The 12,160-nt window shown below is 62.1% G+C and overlaps 1 protein-coding gene and 1 long non-coding RNA gene across 3 annotated transcripts in view; both read left to right on the plus strand.

Annotated features, from left to right (window-relative positions):
- The first annotated feature begins 3,484 nt into the window (after positions 1-3,484).
- LOC147599074 (uncharacterized) lies at positions 3,485-4,825 on the plus strand. Its single transcript, XR_015260029.1, has 2 exons — positions 3,485-3,658; positions 4,607-4,825. It is a non-coding gene; the product is annotated as an uncharacterized LOC147599074 (long non-coding RNA).
- A 3,510-nt stretch (positions 4,826-8,335) lies between these two features.
- The window catches only part of GSE1 (Gse1 coiled-coil protein), a 91,299-nt gene continuing 87,474 nt past the window's right edge, over positions 8,336-12,160 (plus strand). Inside the window, exon 1 of one of the 2 annotated variants that reach the window (XM_086758059.1) lies at positions 8,336-10,598. In XM_086758059.1, coding sequence (XP_086614185.1) covers positions 8,682-10,598 — 1,917 coding nt within the window. In that variant the 5' untranslated portion in view covers positions 8,336-8,681. The remainder of the gene's footprint in view (positions 10,599-12,160) is intronic. The other variant, XM_086758060.1, reaches the window with a different exon arrangement.

Consider the following 12,160-nt stretch of genomic DNA (forward strand, 5'->3'; position numbering starts at 1 on the left):
GTCCCATCGCCATCCCGGCTCCCTTCCTTCTCCCTGGCTGCTGCCGCGCCTGGATCGGTTCCGATCTTCCTTCCAACTTGGCCTGGGAAAGCAGGGGAGCAAAAGCATCCATCTGCAGGGATGCAGCGGCCAGGGCTGTCCGCTCCAACCAGCCCAGAGTCAGGGCATTACCCCAAATCTGAGGGGTGCAGCATCCTCCCCTGCTGCCCTGCGCGACTTTGGGGCTGCGGCTCGTCCTCTGCGCCTGCTCCGTCCGCACCAGCTGCGCCGAGCGGGGCCGTTCCCCGTCGCGAGGATTAATGGTTGCGTGCAACTTGCCTTGAAGAGCTCGGCACCTCGGCTGGCGGGGGGGGGAGGATTTGGCAGCCGGGAGCTGGGGGATTAGCAGAGATTTGTTGGATCTCAAGGAGAGAGGTGCCAAGTTTTATCTGCCGACGTCCTGCGGCAGGGGACCCCGAAGGATGCTGCGTGTCCCCATCGGCGCGGGGGGTCCTGCCGAGGGGGACCAGGGCGTTCTGCACGGCTGAGCCCGCGTGCCGGGGCTGGGGGGAGATGCCATGGAGGCAGCCTTTGGCTTTGCACCATTTTTAATAGGTTCTGCAGGCTCCTGGCTGGCACGGCTCGGGGTACCCGCAGTGGAGGATGGAGCTCTGCGGGGTGAACGGGATGCTCCTTGGGACGCACAGGAGGTTAAAACCAGCTCGGGTTTGAGCCAAGCCCAGGCAGTGCTGGTGCTAAAACCCCCTTGGGAGCGCAGCCCCTCACTGGCAGGGGCCGAGCTCGTACCCCCGGCGCTTCGCCGAGCGAGCCTGCAACATCTTGTGTAACAAGGAGCGAGCATCAAAGGGAAATGCCTGAGCAAAGCAATAACCCACGCTAACAGCAGCGCAAAAAAAAAACCCTCTCCCCTTTCATTTCCCTCCCTCCCCTCTTGACCTTGAAGAATGCTGGAAGGTGTCATGTCATCAGCATTTCCCAGCCGCTGGGAGCTGGAGCTGGGGGGGGGGAGTTGGTTTTTTTTTTTAATTTTTTTTTTTTTTTCTTCCTTCGGGGCGCCCTGCCAAGAATAACAGCCGACTCCAGCAGGTCGGCACAGGAAGGGAACGGCTGGAACCTGATTTGCAGTCAGACGCTCGGAGAGCCAGAACGCGTTTTATTGAAGAGGTCTCCAGGGAGGCATAAACCTTTCCCTAAAAAAAAAAAAAAAAGGAAAAAAAAAGTGCCTTTCCGATGAAGCTGTATTTATATATATATTTTAAAGATAAACTTGCTTTTTCGCTCATGTTGCTGGTGCTGACGTGCTGCAGCGCTGGGAGAGGGGAGGAGCGAGGAGAGGTGGGGATGGAGACCCCATCCCTGGTGCACCCTGCGCGGGGGGTGGGCGTGCGTGGAGCCCCCTCGGATGACGGTGTGCCTGCCCGGTGGGATTGGGCTTCATCTGCACTGGCAGGGGAAGCGCATCCCTCGGGATGGATGCAATTCCTCCTGGGAAGGAGATGTCGCTTGGTCAAGAGGTTCAGTGTCCCAGTTGTAATCGGTGCTCCTGAGTCTGACCCGTTAAACATCCCGCGGCCGGAGGCGTGGGAAGGTCCCCAGGGATGCTGAGAGCATCCGCACGGCTGGAGAGGGCGAATCCATGCTGGAAACCCACATTTGGTTGGGAAAGCGGTTGAAAGGACGCAGGGACGCTGTTTGACCGGACAGGAGGTGGCTGGCCCACGTGGGAGCTGCGGGAGGATGCAGGGCTCTGCGGCCGTGGGGATACCTGCCAAACTGGGGAGGGGGCTCTGGGGGCTGCCCGTGCCTCTTGACAGGCATGGGGGGAAGAAGGGCTTGGCACTGGGAAGAAATGAGCTGCTGGTTATGGGAATTTGGGAGGTCCAGGGTCAGGTTCCTCCAGGTTAGCCCCTTTGCCTCAGTTTCCCCAGGCACAACGGCCACATCCTTGGTCCGAGGGGACGTGTCCGTCGTGGCTGATGGGATCCAGTGCCGTGCAGCGGCAGGGATGAGCGCCGGCGTCTTCCCCGTGCGTTGGTGCTTGCCGCAGTGGGGCCAGACCCTGCATGGGCTGCGCTTGCACCACGGGCTTCTGCCCCGTTATCCCTGACAAAAATCTTCCCGGCAGTTTTTCTTCTCGCCCTTTGACTGCAGGAGGGACGATTGCTTCCTGACCCGCTCCAGCCCGTGTTTACCAACCTGCCTTCAAAAAAAGAAAGAAAACAAACCCCGTCCATCGCTCGGCCGCCCGAAGGCGCGGGACAGCCTCCCAAACAGGCACTTCCACCAATTCTTAGAGCGAAGACACCAGTGGCACGCCTTGATCTCCAGTCCCGGTGGCGAACCTGCTGAGATCCCAGCCCTTGGCCTGCCGATCTCCTCCTGCAGCTCGCTGAATCCCGCGGGATGTTCCCAGTAGCGAGCGAGCTTCATCCTTGGGGACAGCTGGTACCCTTGGCTCGCTTGAGCGTCGGATAAGCGGCAGTGGAGTTTGGGGGAGCGGGGACGGTGGGTGTTCGCACCCCGGTGAGACATCACCCAGTTGGGATGACGATGGGGCTGGGATCCCGGCTGACAGCTCGGCTCTTCCCGCCCGATCCGCATCCCGCGACCGGGAAGCGCCGAGGAGGAGTGAGGTCCTTGCTGCCGGCTCGCAGCCGGGGCCGCGGGATGCGGTGAAGCCCTGCAGCTCTCCAGCTCCCTTTTAATTCCTTTCCCAGCTGCGTTGCCTCATCGCCATGACCATGCTGTAACCGGAGCGGGTCAGCGTTTTGCTGATGGAATGTTTTTCCATCGGGAAATACCAATTTCTGTGGGAACATCTCAATTTTGACCAAATTTTTCTTTTTTTTTTTTTCAGGAGAACGCTTAAAAACCAGGCCTTTCTAGGAGGTTTGACCTCCTCCTGACATCGCTTTTGAGGCGAGCGCAGAAGGGTGGGTTGTGGGGCGTGTTGGGGGGTGAAATCCGGGCCCGAGGTGCGCTTTGAAAACGGGAAGCTGGAATATTTTCTAAAGAGTCAAAATGGAGTAAACTGGCCTATTAACCTCAGAAAGGCTTTCAATACGGATTTTGGAGAAAGATTCAGCCTTTGTTTATCTCTCCCGCTGTATTTAAACAGTTCGTGTTGCCTTTTCCCACGCAGCGCCGCTTGAGCATCCCAGGCACTGCCGCATCCGCTTGGGTTCGGTATCCCGGGTACCAGATACCGGTGAGGGGGAGAGACAACGCCAACGGGGGTTTTTTTGGCTGGGCAGGAGCGGTAACCTCCACCTGCTTCCCAGAAGGATGAGGGCACCTAAGTCCCTTGGGCTCTTTTGGAGCTCCAGCAGCCGCCGATCCGGCCCCGGCTCCCCGGCGGGGCAGATGGCATCTTCAACTGGTGAATAACGGGCTGCGAATAGAAAGCTGAAACCAGAGACCGCGTCTTCCCGTTGCATCTTCAGCGTCATGTGAGAGGCTCCTTCCCTCCCATCCCAGGGTTTTGCCTAGAAATAGCTCGCGGCGCTCACGCGGCGGGACCTCGACCTGCCCTGCCGCGTGCCGGGGAGCCGACGCCGCGCACGGCCCCGCCGCGGCTCGGTGTCTGAGCGGGCTCGGAAACACTGGGAGCTTGGAAAACGCTTCGTGCTGGCAGCGGCGGGGATGCCGAGTCGCTGGGGTAGGTTTGCGCCCCATGACCCCGGGGAGGACACGGGGTGCAGAGTCCCCGCTTGGCGCAAGCCCCCGGGGACACTGCGGGGGCCTGGCTGCTGCTCCGGAATTTTTACTGCTGTGCAAACTGTTACTATTTGCACTGACAAATCTTTTATTCCTTTTTTTTCCCCCCTCCCTCGCTCTCCCTCTCCTCTCCTCTCCACCCTTTTTTAATAGCAGCCTCTAACAGCCACACTCATTCTTCTTTGTTGACACGACCCTTTGGCATCAGCACTTGGCATTTGCAGAGCAGCTCGTTCTGGAAAGGAAAAGAAAAAAAAAAAAAAACCTCTTTAAAAAAAAAAAAAAGGCAACTCGGCCCCTGGGCCTTGCAGGGGACGTGGCTCCCTCCTGCCTCGCAGGGCGCGGTGCCACGGGGTGAATCAGCGCCCGAGGTTAACGCCGATGGGTGCCCGCGCAGGGCCCGAGGGTGCTGGGTCTTCGCTCCGCTTGCATCCATGTGCACGCACGCGCACACGCGTGTGCACGCTCATGTGCCCCCGGGGCTCCTGCTGGGCCAGGCAGGCCGGGCGTCGAACGCGGCCCCGCGGTGGCTTTGTCCCCTGGGTACGGCAGGAGCCGCGATTTCCGTGCCGCAGCGTTTCCCAAAGCGCTTGGCGGAGCAGCACGGCTCCGGCTCAGCTGCAGCGAGTCCCCGCGGGGCTGCGGTGGCTGGCGGTGGCCCTCTCCTCCCAAGGAGCCGCCTCTCCCCATCCTGCCATGGAGACCATCCCAGCAGCATCCCTCCCTCCCAGGCACGGACCACTCCGCAGCCTCCCTCACCGCAGACCCCGCACTCCGCTTCATGGCTGCGGTTTCGGCATGGGACGGTTGCCTCCTCTCCACTCGCCCCGCAGCTCCGCAGCTTTTCTTGGGTCATCTCTTTTTTTATTTTTTTTTTTTATCTCTGCAGAGGCAGATGTTCCTGCTCGCACCAGCCGCGATCTTGGCTGAGAGCATCCTCGACTCACCTGCACGGCCACACAGAGGACCAGGGGAAATAGTTTACAAGCAGGAGAAAACCTGGCTGGGCTTTTCCAGCAAGAGGAATAGAAGGAAAAAAATAATTAAGAAAGTAAAAAAAAATCCAAAGAAAGGTTGAAGCAGCAGATAAAGGATACGTCCTAAACCAGCTCTGTCTTTTCCATCTGAAAAAGCAGCACAATCGAGTGCAGAGATCAGCTTTTAAAAAAAAAAAAAAACAAAATCTCGCAGAGAAAATTACAGCTGTTGAGCGCAGAGTTCAAGGTCGTCAAACGCCAGGCCAGTGCCCCGGTGTCCCGCGGCGGTGTCCTGCCAGCTTTGCCCTGGGCAGGTGACACCGTAGTGCTCAGGCCGGCCGCCCCGCGCCTCAGTTTCCCCGGGTGGCGTAGCGAGGATCGTCCCCCCCCGCCTGCGTGCGGTGGCGTTCGTATGTCCCCGCTGGATTTTTGAACGGGGACCGCGATGGGGCACGGTGGGAGCCTGGTCAGGCGCCGCGGCGAGGCAGCGGCTGTTCCGCCTCCCCGGCCACACGCGGCTGGGAATTGCCTCCTTGGAGAAATATTCCCTCTTTTCAAACACCAGACCCCGCGGAGGATTATCCGGAGGGGGTGGCTGGGGGAGCAGTCACGCTGTCTCGAAGGCACTGTGTTGTTTGAAATGCTCTTTAAGGCACTTGATGACTCACAGCAACAGCTGGAAGGAATAAGCAGTTGGTAATTTCCACATTAACCTCCGGGTCCCGGGGACGGGGAGGAATCGGCAGCACGTGCCCGATCCTGAGGGTGCAGCGGCACCTCGCCGGCGTGCTGCCGAGTGGGTGCTGCTGGGTGCCATCCTGCCGTGTGCGAGGGGCTGCGGCGATGGGGATGGGGATAGGGATGGGGATGGGGATGGGAATGAGGATGGGGATAGGGACGGGGATGGGGATGGGGATGGGGATAGGGATGGGGATGGGGATAGGGATAGGGACGGGGATGGGGATGGGGATAGGGATAGGGATAGGGATGGGGATGGGGATGGGGATGGGGATAGGGATAGGGATGGAGGTGGGGGTGGCCTGACCACCAAACCGGCTGCCGGTGTATCCATCCCGGCCCCTTGCCTGACGCAAGCTGGGGGAGCGTGGCACGGTGAAGCTGCTGGGGGCTGTTCGTGCAGCACCTTGCACAACTGGCGCCGAGGAGCCCTGGTGCAATAGGGGTCATGCACAGCGCCTCTCTGTCCCCTGCCTCGGAAGGGACATCTGTCCCTGGGGCTTGCCCTTGCGCAAGGGGACGATTCCGCATCGCCAGCCAGCAAGGAGGTTGCAAGTGAGGACGCTCGCCTCCTGATCCAGATCCCGCACCGCCTCCCGCTCCATCTGCATCGCATCCCACCATCCCCGCGGCGCTGGGCTCAGAGGAGCAGACCTGGCTGTCACCATCCCCAGCTCTCTGGTCGCTTTAAAACGCCGGCTCCGGCGGGAGGGCTGTGTGCCGGCGGGAGCCGCGGTGGAAAATCCTGTGCTAGGCTCGCCTGGATCCCCGCGCGCCCCGGGGGACGCGTTTGCTGCCAGGGCATATGTTTTCAGTTCTTGCCGAGGCCCGACTTGAGAAATTTTCTCTCCCTCCCAGCTTCTCTGTTGCAAACGGCAACCGCAGGGCCGGGGCGGCACAGGGATGATAAATGAGCTGCTCTGTCCGTACGCGGCCAAGGCCTGGGAAGCTGCTCCCAGGCAGGCCACATCCCAACGGGATACAGGGGGGAGCCGGGGGCTCGCAGCGTCTCCGGAGAGGCCGGAGAGCCATGCAGAGGGTTGGTGTTTTGGGGTGGGGGGGGTGTCTGGCCTCTGCTGAGCTCAGGTCCTTGAATACAGCGCCTTGTTTCCTCGCCCATCTGCGGAGCAGGCGGGAGAGCATCTGTCGGCTGCGCTCGAAGGGTGGGCTGAGCCGACGGCCGCGTCTCCCCTGGGCAGCCTGAGACCCCCCCAGTCCCCGGGGAAAACCCAGCGGCGGTGGATGCGTGGCTGGGGTGAAGCATTCCCCAATCCGGCGCTTCCGCCCCGAGGTCAGGCACCCCATCCCGCCCCGATGGCCCGGTCCCGTCCGGGAAAAGGGGTGACACCGAGAGGCCACGTGCGCCTTTAAAGAACATCTGAGTCATGTCCACCCCGACGCGCGCGGCCCTCCCAACGCCCTCGGTGCATAGAGCTGCCGCCGCATCAGGCCTATAAATAAATAAAATATAACGAGGCCCTGCTGTCTTCTGGAAACCCCTGAAAAAAGCCCCGTAGAGCCACTTCTCCCAAGGTATCGTGTTCCCCGCTTTGTGCATCGCCTCCCACCCGCCCCCCCCCCCCACTTCTTTGCTGTTTTATTGCTGGAGCCATCTGCATGGAAACTGGATCCGGGTCCCCGAAGAGCCCTCCTGGCCCCTGCCCGCGCTCCAGCTGATGTCACCCAATCTGTTTGATCTCCCGGCCAGTTGCAGGGGTGCGCCCGGACGCTGTCACCCGCCATCCGGGTGGGAGACGACATCAAGGGCCGGGCAACCCGAGGGGGACGCAGCCGGGGCGACCCAAGGGTCAGGACCTTGCGGGCACCCAGGGGTGATGAGGAGCGGGGACGACGGGGCTTCTCCGCATCAGCCGGGCGTCCTGACGTCCGGCCCGCGGTCCCTCCCGTCCCTGCGCCCCCTTCCCATCACCGACTTTGCCAAAGCAGAGCCAGGGCTTTGCAAGGACAGAACTGGGGACGTCGCAGTGACTTGCCATGAACTCAAACTCAGCAGCACTGCCGGCAGCAGGCTTCCTCCTCAAACGACCGCTTGAAAAATATCCCTATGGCTGCTAATATATATATATAATTTTTTTTTAATCGAGAGCGCTGTGCCGAGCCGGTGGGCAGGCTGACTGGATGCTTGGGCGGTTAATAAGTCAGGTTTAATTGTGACTGGGCCTGGGTACAGTATGCACTTCCGCGGTGCCTATTGTCCAAGGACAGCAAAGTGCTTTACCAGCATTAAATCTTATCGCAGGCTGCAAGGCAGGTAAGGATATACCGGGATTATTGCCTGCGTCGCTGAAACGCCGCCAGCTCCGGCTGGGAACACATCAGCTATTTACCAGCGAGAGGCAAAGCGACGCAGCATTTTAGGACGGTGCGGGAAATAGAATCTGGTATTGAACTGGAACAGCAGCAGGATTTTTAAAATGTGAAATAAATTACCGGGGCTGATGGTTGGTCGGGGCACGGGAGTTCATGGGACACGGTGGGCAGCGCTGGAAAGGGCAGGGAGGTGGCCGGTGCTTTTGGGCAAAGGGCCGTGGGATCCGTCCCGCCGGCGTGGATCCGGACACGGTGCTTTCCACGCTGCTTTGGTGCGGGGTTGGGGGGAGATGCACAAAAGGAGGGGGTCGTGGCATGGGGAGGGGGCGGTGGGTGAAACACCAGGGATGGAGAGGGGGAGGGACAACGCGTGGGGCCGCCTCGCGTGGGGTGGGGGGGGGGGCTGGTGCGCCAATCCCCGCGTGGGGCTGGTCATAAACCCCCTCGGTGGGGTGGGTTTCTACGTACCCCCCTCCCACCCCCGCGGGGTCTCCGCAAGGCGGCGGGGGGGGGGGGGGGGGGCGCGCAGCCCCTCGTTCCCTCCCCTCGGGCAGGTCGCGGCGGGGGCGGGGGGACCGGGGAGGAGCCGGGCCGGGGGCGCCGGGGCCGGGAGGCGACCGGTAGCCGCCCTTCCTCCGCGCCGCCGGCGGGACCCAAACTTTTCGCACCGAACTTTTATTCCGTTTTTGGTTTTTTTTTTTTTTTTTCTTTTTTTTTTTGGTCGTTGTTGTTGGTGGCGGTGGTTTGTTTTTTTTTTTTTTTTTGTTTCTCGTCGCCTTCCCCGCGGCGGGAGGAGGCGGGCGGGCGGGAGGCGGGAGGTTGGTTGGAGGGGTGGCGGGGCGGGGGGGGGAGCGTTTGGCAAACCCGCCCCCCGAGCCTGCGTGTCCGGCGGAGCCGCGGGATGAGCCGGGGGCGGCGATGAGCGCGGCGGGGCCGGGGGCGGCGGCGGCGGGGCCGCTCTCCCGCAAGCAGCGGTTGATGGCCGCGCTGGCGACCGGCGAACCGGCGGTGGCGACGGCGACAACGACGACGGGAGGGGGAGGCGGCCCCGGGGCTCCACAACCCCCGGCGCCTCCGCTTTGCTGCTTCATCTGCGGCGGCGGCATCAGCCGCGGCAAAGAACTCAAGCTTCAAGTACGACCCCCCCGCGACCACCGACCCTTTTTCCCTTTCCTCCAGCACCAGGAACCGGCCCCCGGTGCCCGCGCCGTCTCGGCGGAGGGCTGCGCCTTGGTCTGCGCCGTCTGCCGCTGTTTCCTGGGCGAGCAGTGGGATTCCTTCGAGCGCAGCCGGACGCCGGTGGAGAAGCGCATGTACTGGCTCAAACGGCCCCACCAGTGCGAGGGGGCGGCGGGGGGGGGGACCGGGTTGAGGAGGGGGGCGACGGGTTGGGACTCAGCCGGGTTGCCGCGCCGCCCCGCCGGCCAGGAGGAGGAGGAAGAGGTGGAGGAGGAGGAGGAGGAGGAAGGGCCAGCAGCCGGCTCCGACCTCTCCGAGCTTTCCGACGGGGCGGGAGGGGCGGCGGGGACCCCCCCGGTAGCGGGGGGGGGCAAACGGGGGCCGCCCCGCTGCTCTTCGGAGGACAGCGAGATCAACATCACCAGCGAGGAGGAGGAGGAGGAGGAGGTGGAGGAGGAAGGCAGCGAGCGGCCCGCTTGGGCGTCGGGCACCGCCTGCTACATCTGCGGTAGCCCCTTGTCGCCCACCACCCAACGCCGCGTCCACGTGCAGAAGCAGGAGAAGACCTCGCCGGCGCCCTTCTTCCCCTTCCTCTGGCTGCACAGCCCACCGCCCGGCGCCCAGCCCCTCTCGCCCGCCGGCAGCACCCTGGTCTGTCCCTGCTGCTTCGCCTCCCTCATGCAGCAGTGGCAAAGCTTCGAGTTGGCCAACGTGCCCGTGCTGCAGCGGCTCTACGTGGTGCCCCTCAACGCTGGCGCCGTGCCCGCCAAGGGTCGGCGAGGGATGAAGGAGGACGGGATGGGGGTCCCGCCGGTGCCCGAGGCTTGCTACCTCTGCGGGGAGGAGTGCGGCAAGGAGGCGAGGCCGGTGGCGGCCAAGATCACGAACGGCAACGCGAAATGCACCATGCATTTCCCCTTCCTCAGCCTCCTGCCTTGCCCGCCCAGCGCCAAGGGGTTGAACAAGCACTGGGAGGTGAGCAGCTGCCGCAAGTGTTTTGGGGTCTTGCAGGACCTGTGGGCCATGTACAGGGCCTGCCACAACGAGGAGCTCATCACCTCGGTGCAGAGCTTCTTGGGGAGGTACCACCAGGTCTTCTCCGCCAGCGATCCGGCCGGCCACCCCATTGTCAAGCCCGGTCCCACCTCCATCTGCTACATCTGCGGGGCCGAGCTGGGTGCCGGCAAAGAGTTCCAGCTCAATGTCAACCCGCCGGGACGATTCGGGGAGAAGGAACCCTTTTTCCCTTTCCTGACCGTCTACCCGCCCGCTCCGCGAGCCAGACCGGCCGATTCAACCGGGTTGGTGGCCACCTGTGTCCTCTGCTACCACGACTTGTTGGGGCAGTGGCTGCAGCACGAGGGCAGGAACTCCCACCACCCCAGCAGCGCCTGGTCCCGGCAGTACAAAGTGGAGACCTTCGTCTGCTTCTTCTGCCGGCAGGAGAAGAAGCGATGCCTTGGATTAAAAGCCGTTCAAGTGGCCAGGCTTCCCGTCTTCCTCTACACCCTCCGCGTGGCCAACAGCTTGCTGGTGGACGACGGGAAGCAGCTGACCATCGGCGCTTGTGCCGAGTGCGGCGCCGTGGTCCTGGCCGGCAAGAGCGTGACTCCGCCGGAGCTGCTGGCGGCGGCACCCCCGGCTCTCCTCCCAAAGGTAAGGCACTCGGCCCGCACCCCATCCCTCGTTTCCCGGCTCCGGCGTCGAGGAGGAGGTGAGGTGGTGACGTAGATGGATGCTCTTATTTTGGGTCTGGTCCCCGGGGGCGAATGCTGATGGACGGGGTGCCGTTAGCAATGAACTTTTTGGAGCTGTCAAGCTGTGAAGGAACAGGTAAAAATCCTTCCAAGAGGTGGGGAGAGCCAAGACCTGTCCTGTATCTGCCGTTTTCTGCGCGTTACGCAGGGTGTTTTGGGGGCGTCACCTAGAAAGAAGCACGGCAGAGCACAGGTTCGCTAGTGGCAAGCTTGTCTTGCTCGTGGGTTGGGGAAATAGCCGCTTTTACCCCCAAATTTCCAGCTTGTAGGAGCGTGCTGGAGAGCCGCTGCCATGTATCTGCAAACCAGGCCCCCGGGCTGGGCTCGGTAAAATGCCAGCATCCTAAATCCCGGAGTTCGTTTTCAAAGCCTTTGGGCTCCGCTCGTGGCCAGAACCCTGCGGCTCTCTGAAGCGCTGGCATTTTCGTTAGAAATGTAAACCAGCCCTTCCAGGACAAGCGCTCCTTTTCTCTCCGGTCGCTCTCCCTCGGCTGGTTACAAATATGATTTTCCGTTCAGTCGTGCCGGTTCTTGAACTGGGAGGGAAGTGGGGGGGGACGGCGCTGCTTGGAAAGCCGCCGGGCGGGAGGGTGGGCGCGCGGCGCCGGTGCGGAGAGCGCCAGGATGGCATGGGAGGTTGAGTTGGCGTCGACGATGGGAATCCTCCGGAAGCCTTTGCTTTCGGCCGGTTTCCTCCAGGCTCCATCGGCCCCAGCCGGACAGTCCCGACGTCGTTGCGGGTCATTTTGGCTGGCCCCGGCCCCAAATTCCCACTTGGGCTCCTGCCTGCAGCCCCCTCTCCCACCCGGAGCGGCTCTGAAAAGCTTTTGTGTGGGGCTATGAAAGGCAGAGGGGGAGGAGGAGGAGGGTGTCCCGGAGAAGGGATGCTATTCAGTTCCTCCCTCTTGTTCCTGGGTTTGCTAATGAGCAAATTAACGGGCAGGGTGGCGGGAGCAAGGCAGAGCTGCTCGGCCAGGCCGTTTCGCATCGCCGGGCTCTGCCGTGTCCCGATGGTGACTCTGGCTGGCCAGGTGGTCCTCTCGCCTTTTCCCTCCCCGGCTCCGCGTGCTTCCCGTCAGGCTGAGACCTCGCACGCCTCAAGGTTATTTAGAAGGCGGGTTAATGCTTGGGTAGGGCGCTCGGCTAATTTCCCCGTACGTTCGGCCACGCTTGCTGCTGGAAGTCACCTTTTGCTCTCATGTGACACCCAGGTTGACACGGGTCCAGGCAGGAGAGAGCAAGCCCCAGGGGTTAAAACCACCTCCCTGTTCCTTGTGGCTCTGAAAATTAATTTTTTTGGAAAGCACCTGTTTTTTTTTTCACACGCCCAGGATGGACACCCACCCCGCCATGTCGAGCTGGTGGTTTGCTACTGTCCTGCTTAAAATTGGTTGACCCAGATGGCTCCAAGTTTGGGGCACCAGGTAAATGCCCCCGAATGCCACCAGAGATCCCTGCATC

The sequence above is a fragment of the Chlamydotis macqueenii genome, chromosome 13 (genome assembly GCF_036417535.1).
Source record: "Chlamydotis macqueenii isolate bChlMac1 chromosome 13, bChlMac1.mat, whole genome shotgun sequence".
NCBI classification, from domain to species: domain Eukaryota; kingdom Metazoa; phylum Chordata; class Aves; order Otidiformes; family Otididae; genus Chlamydotis; species Chlamydotis macqueenii.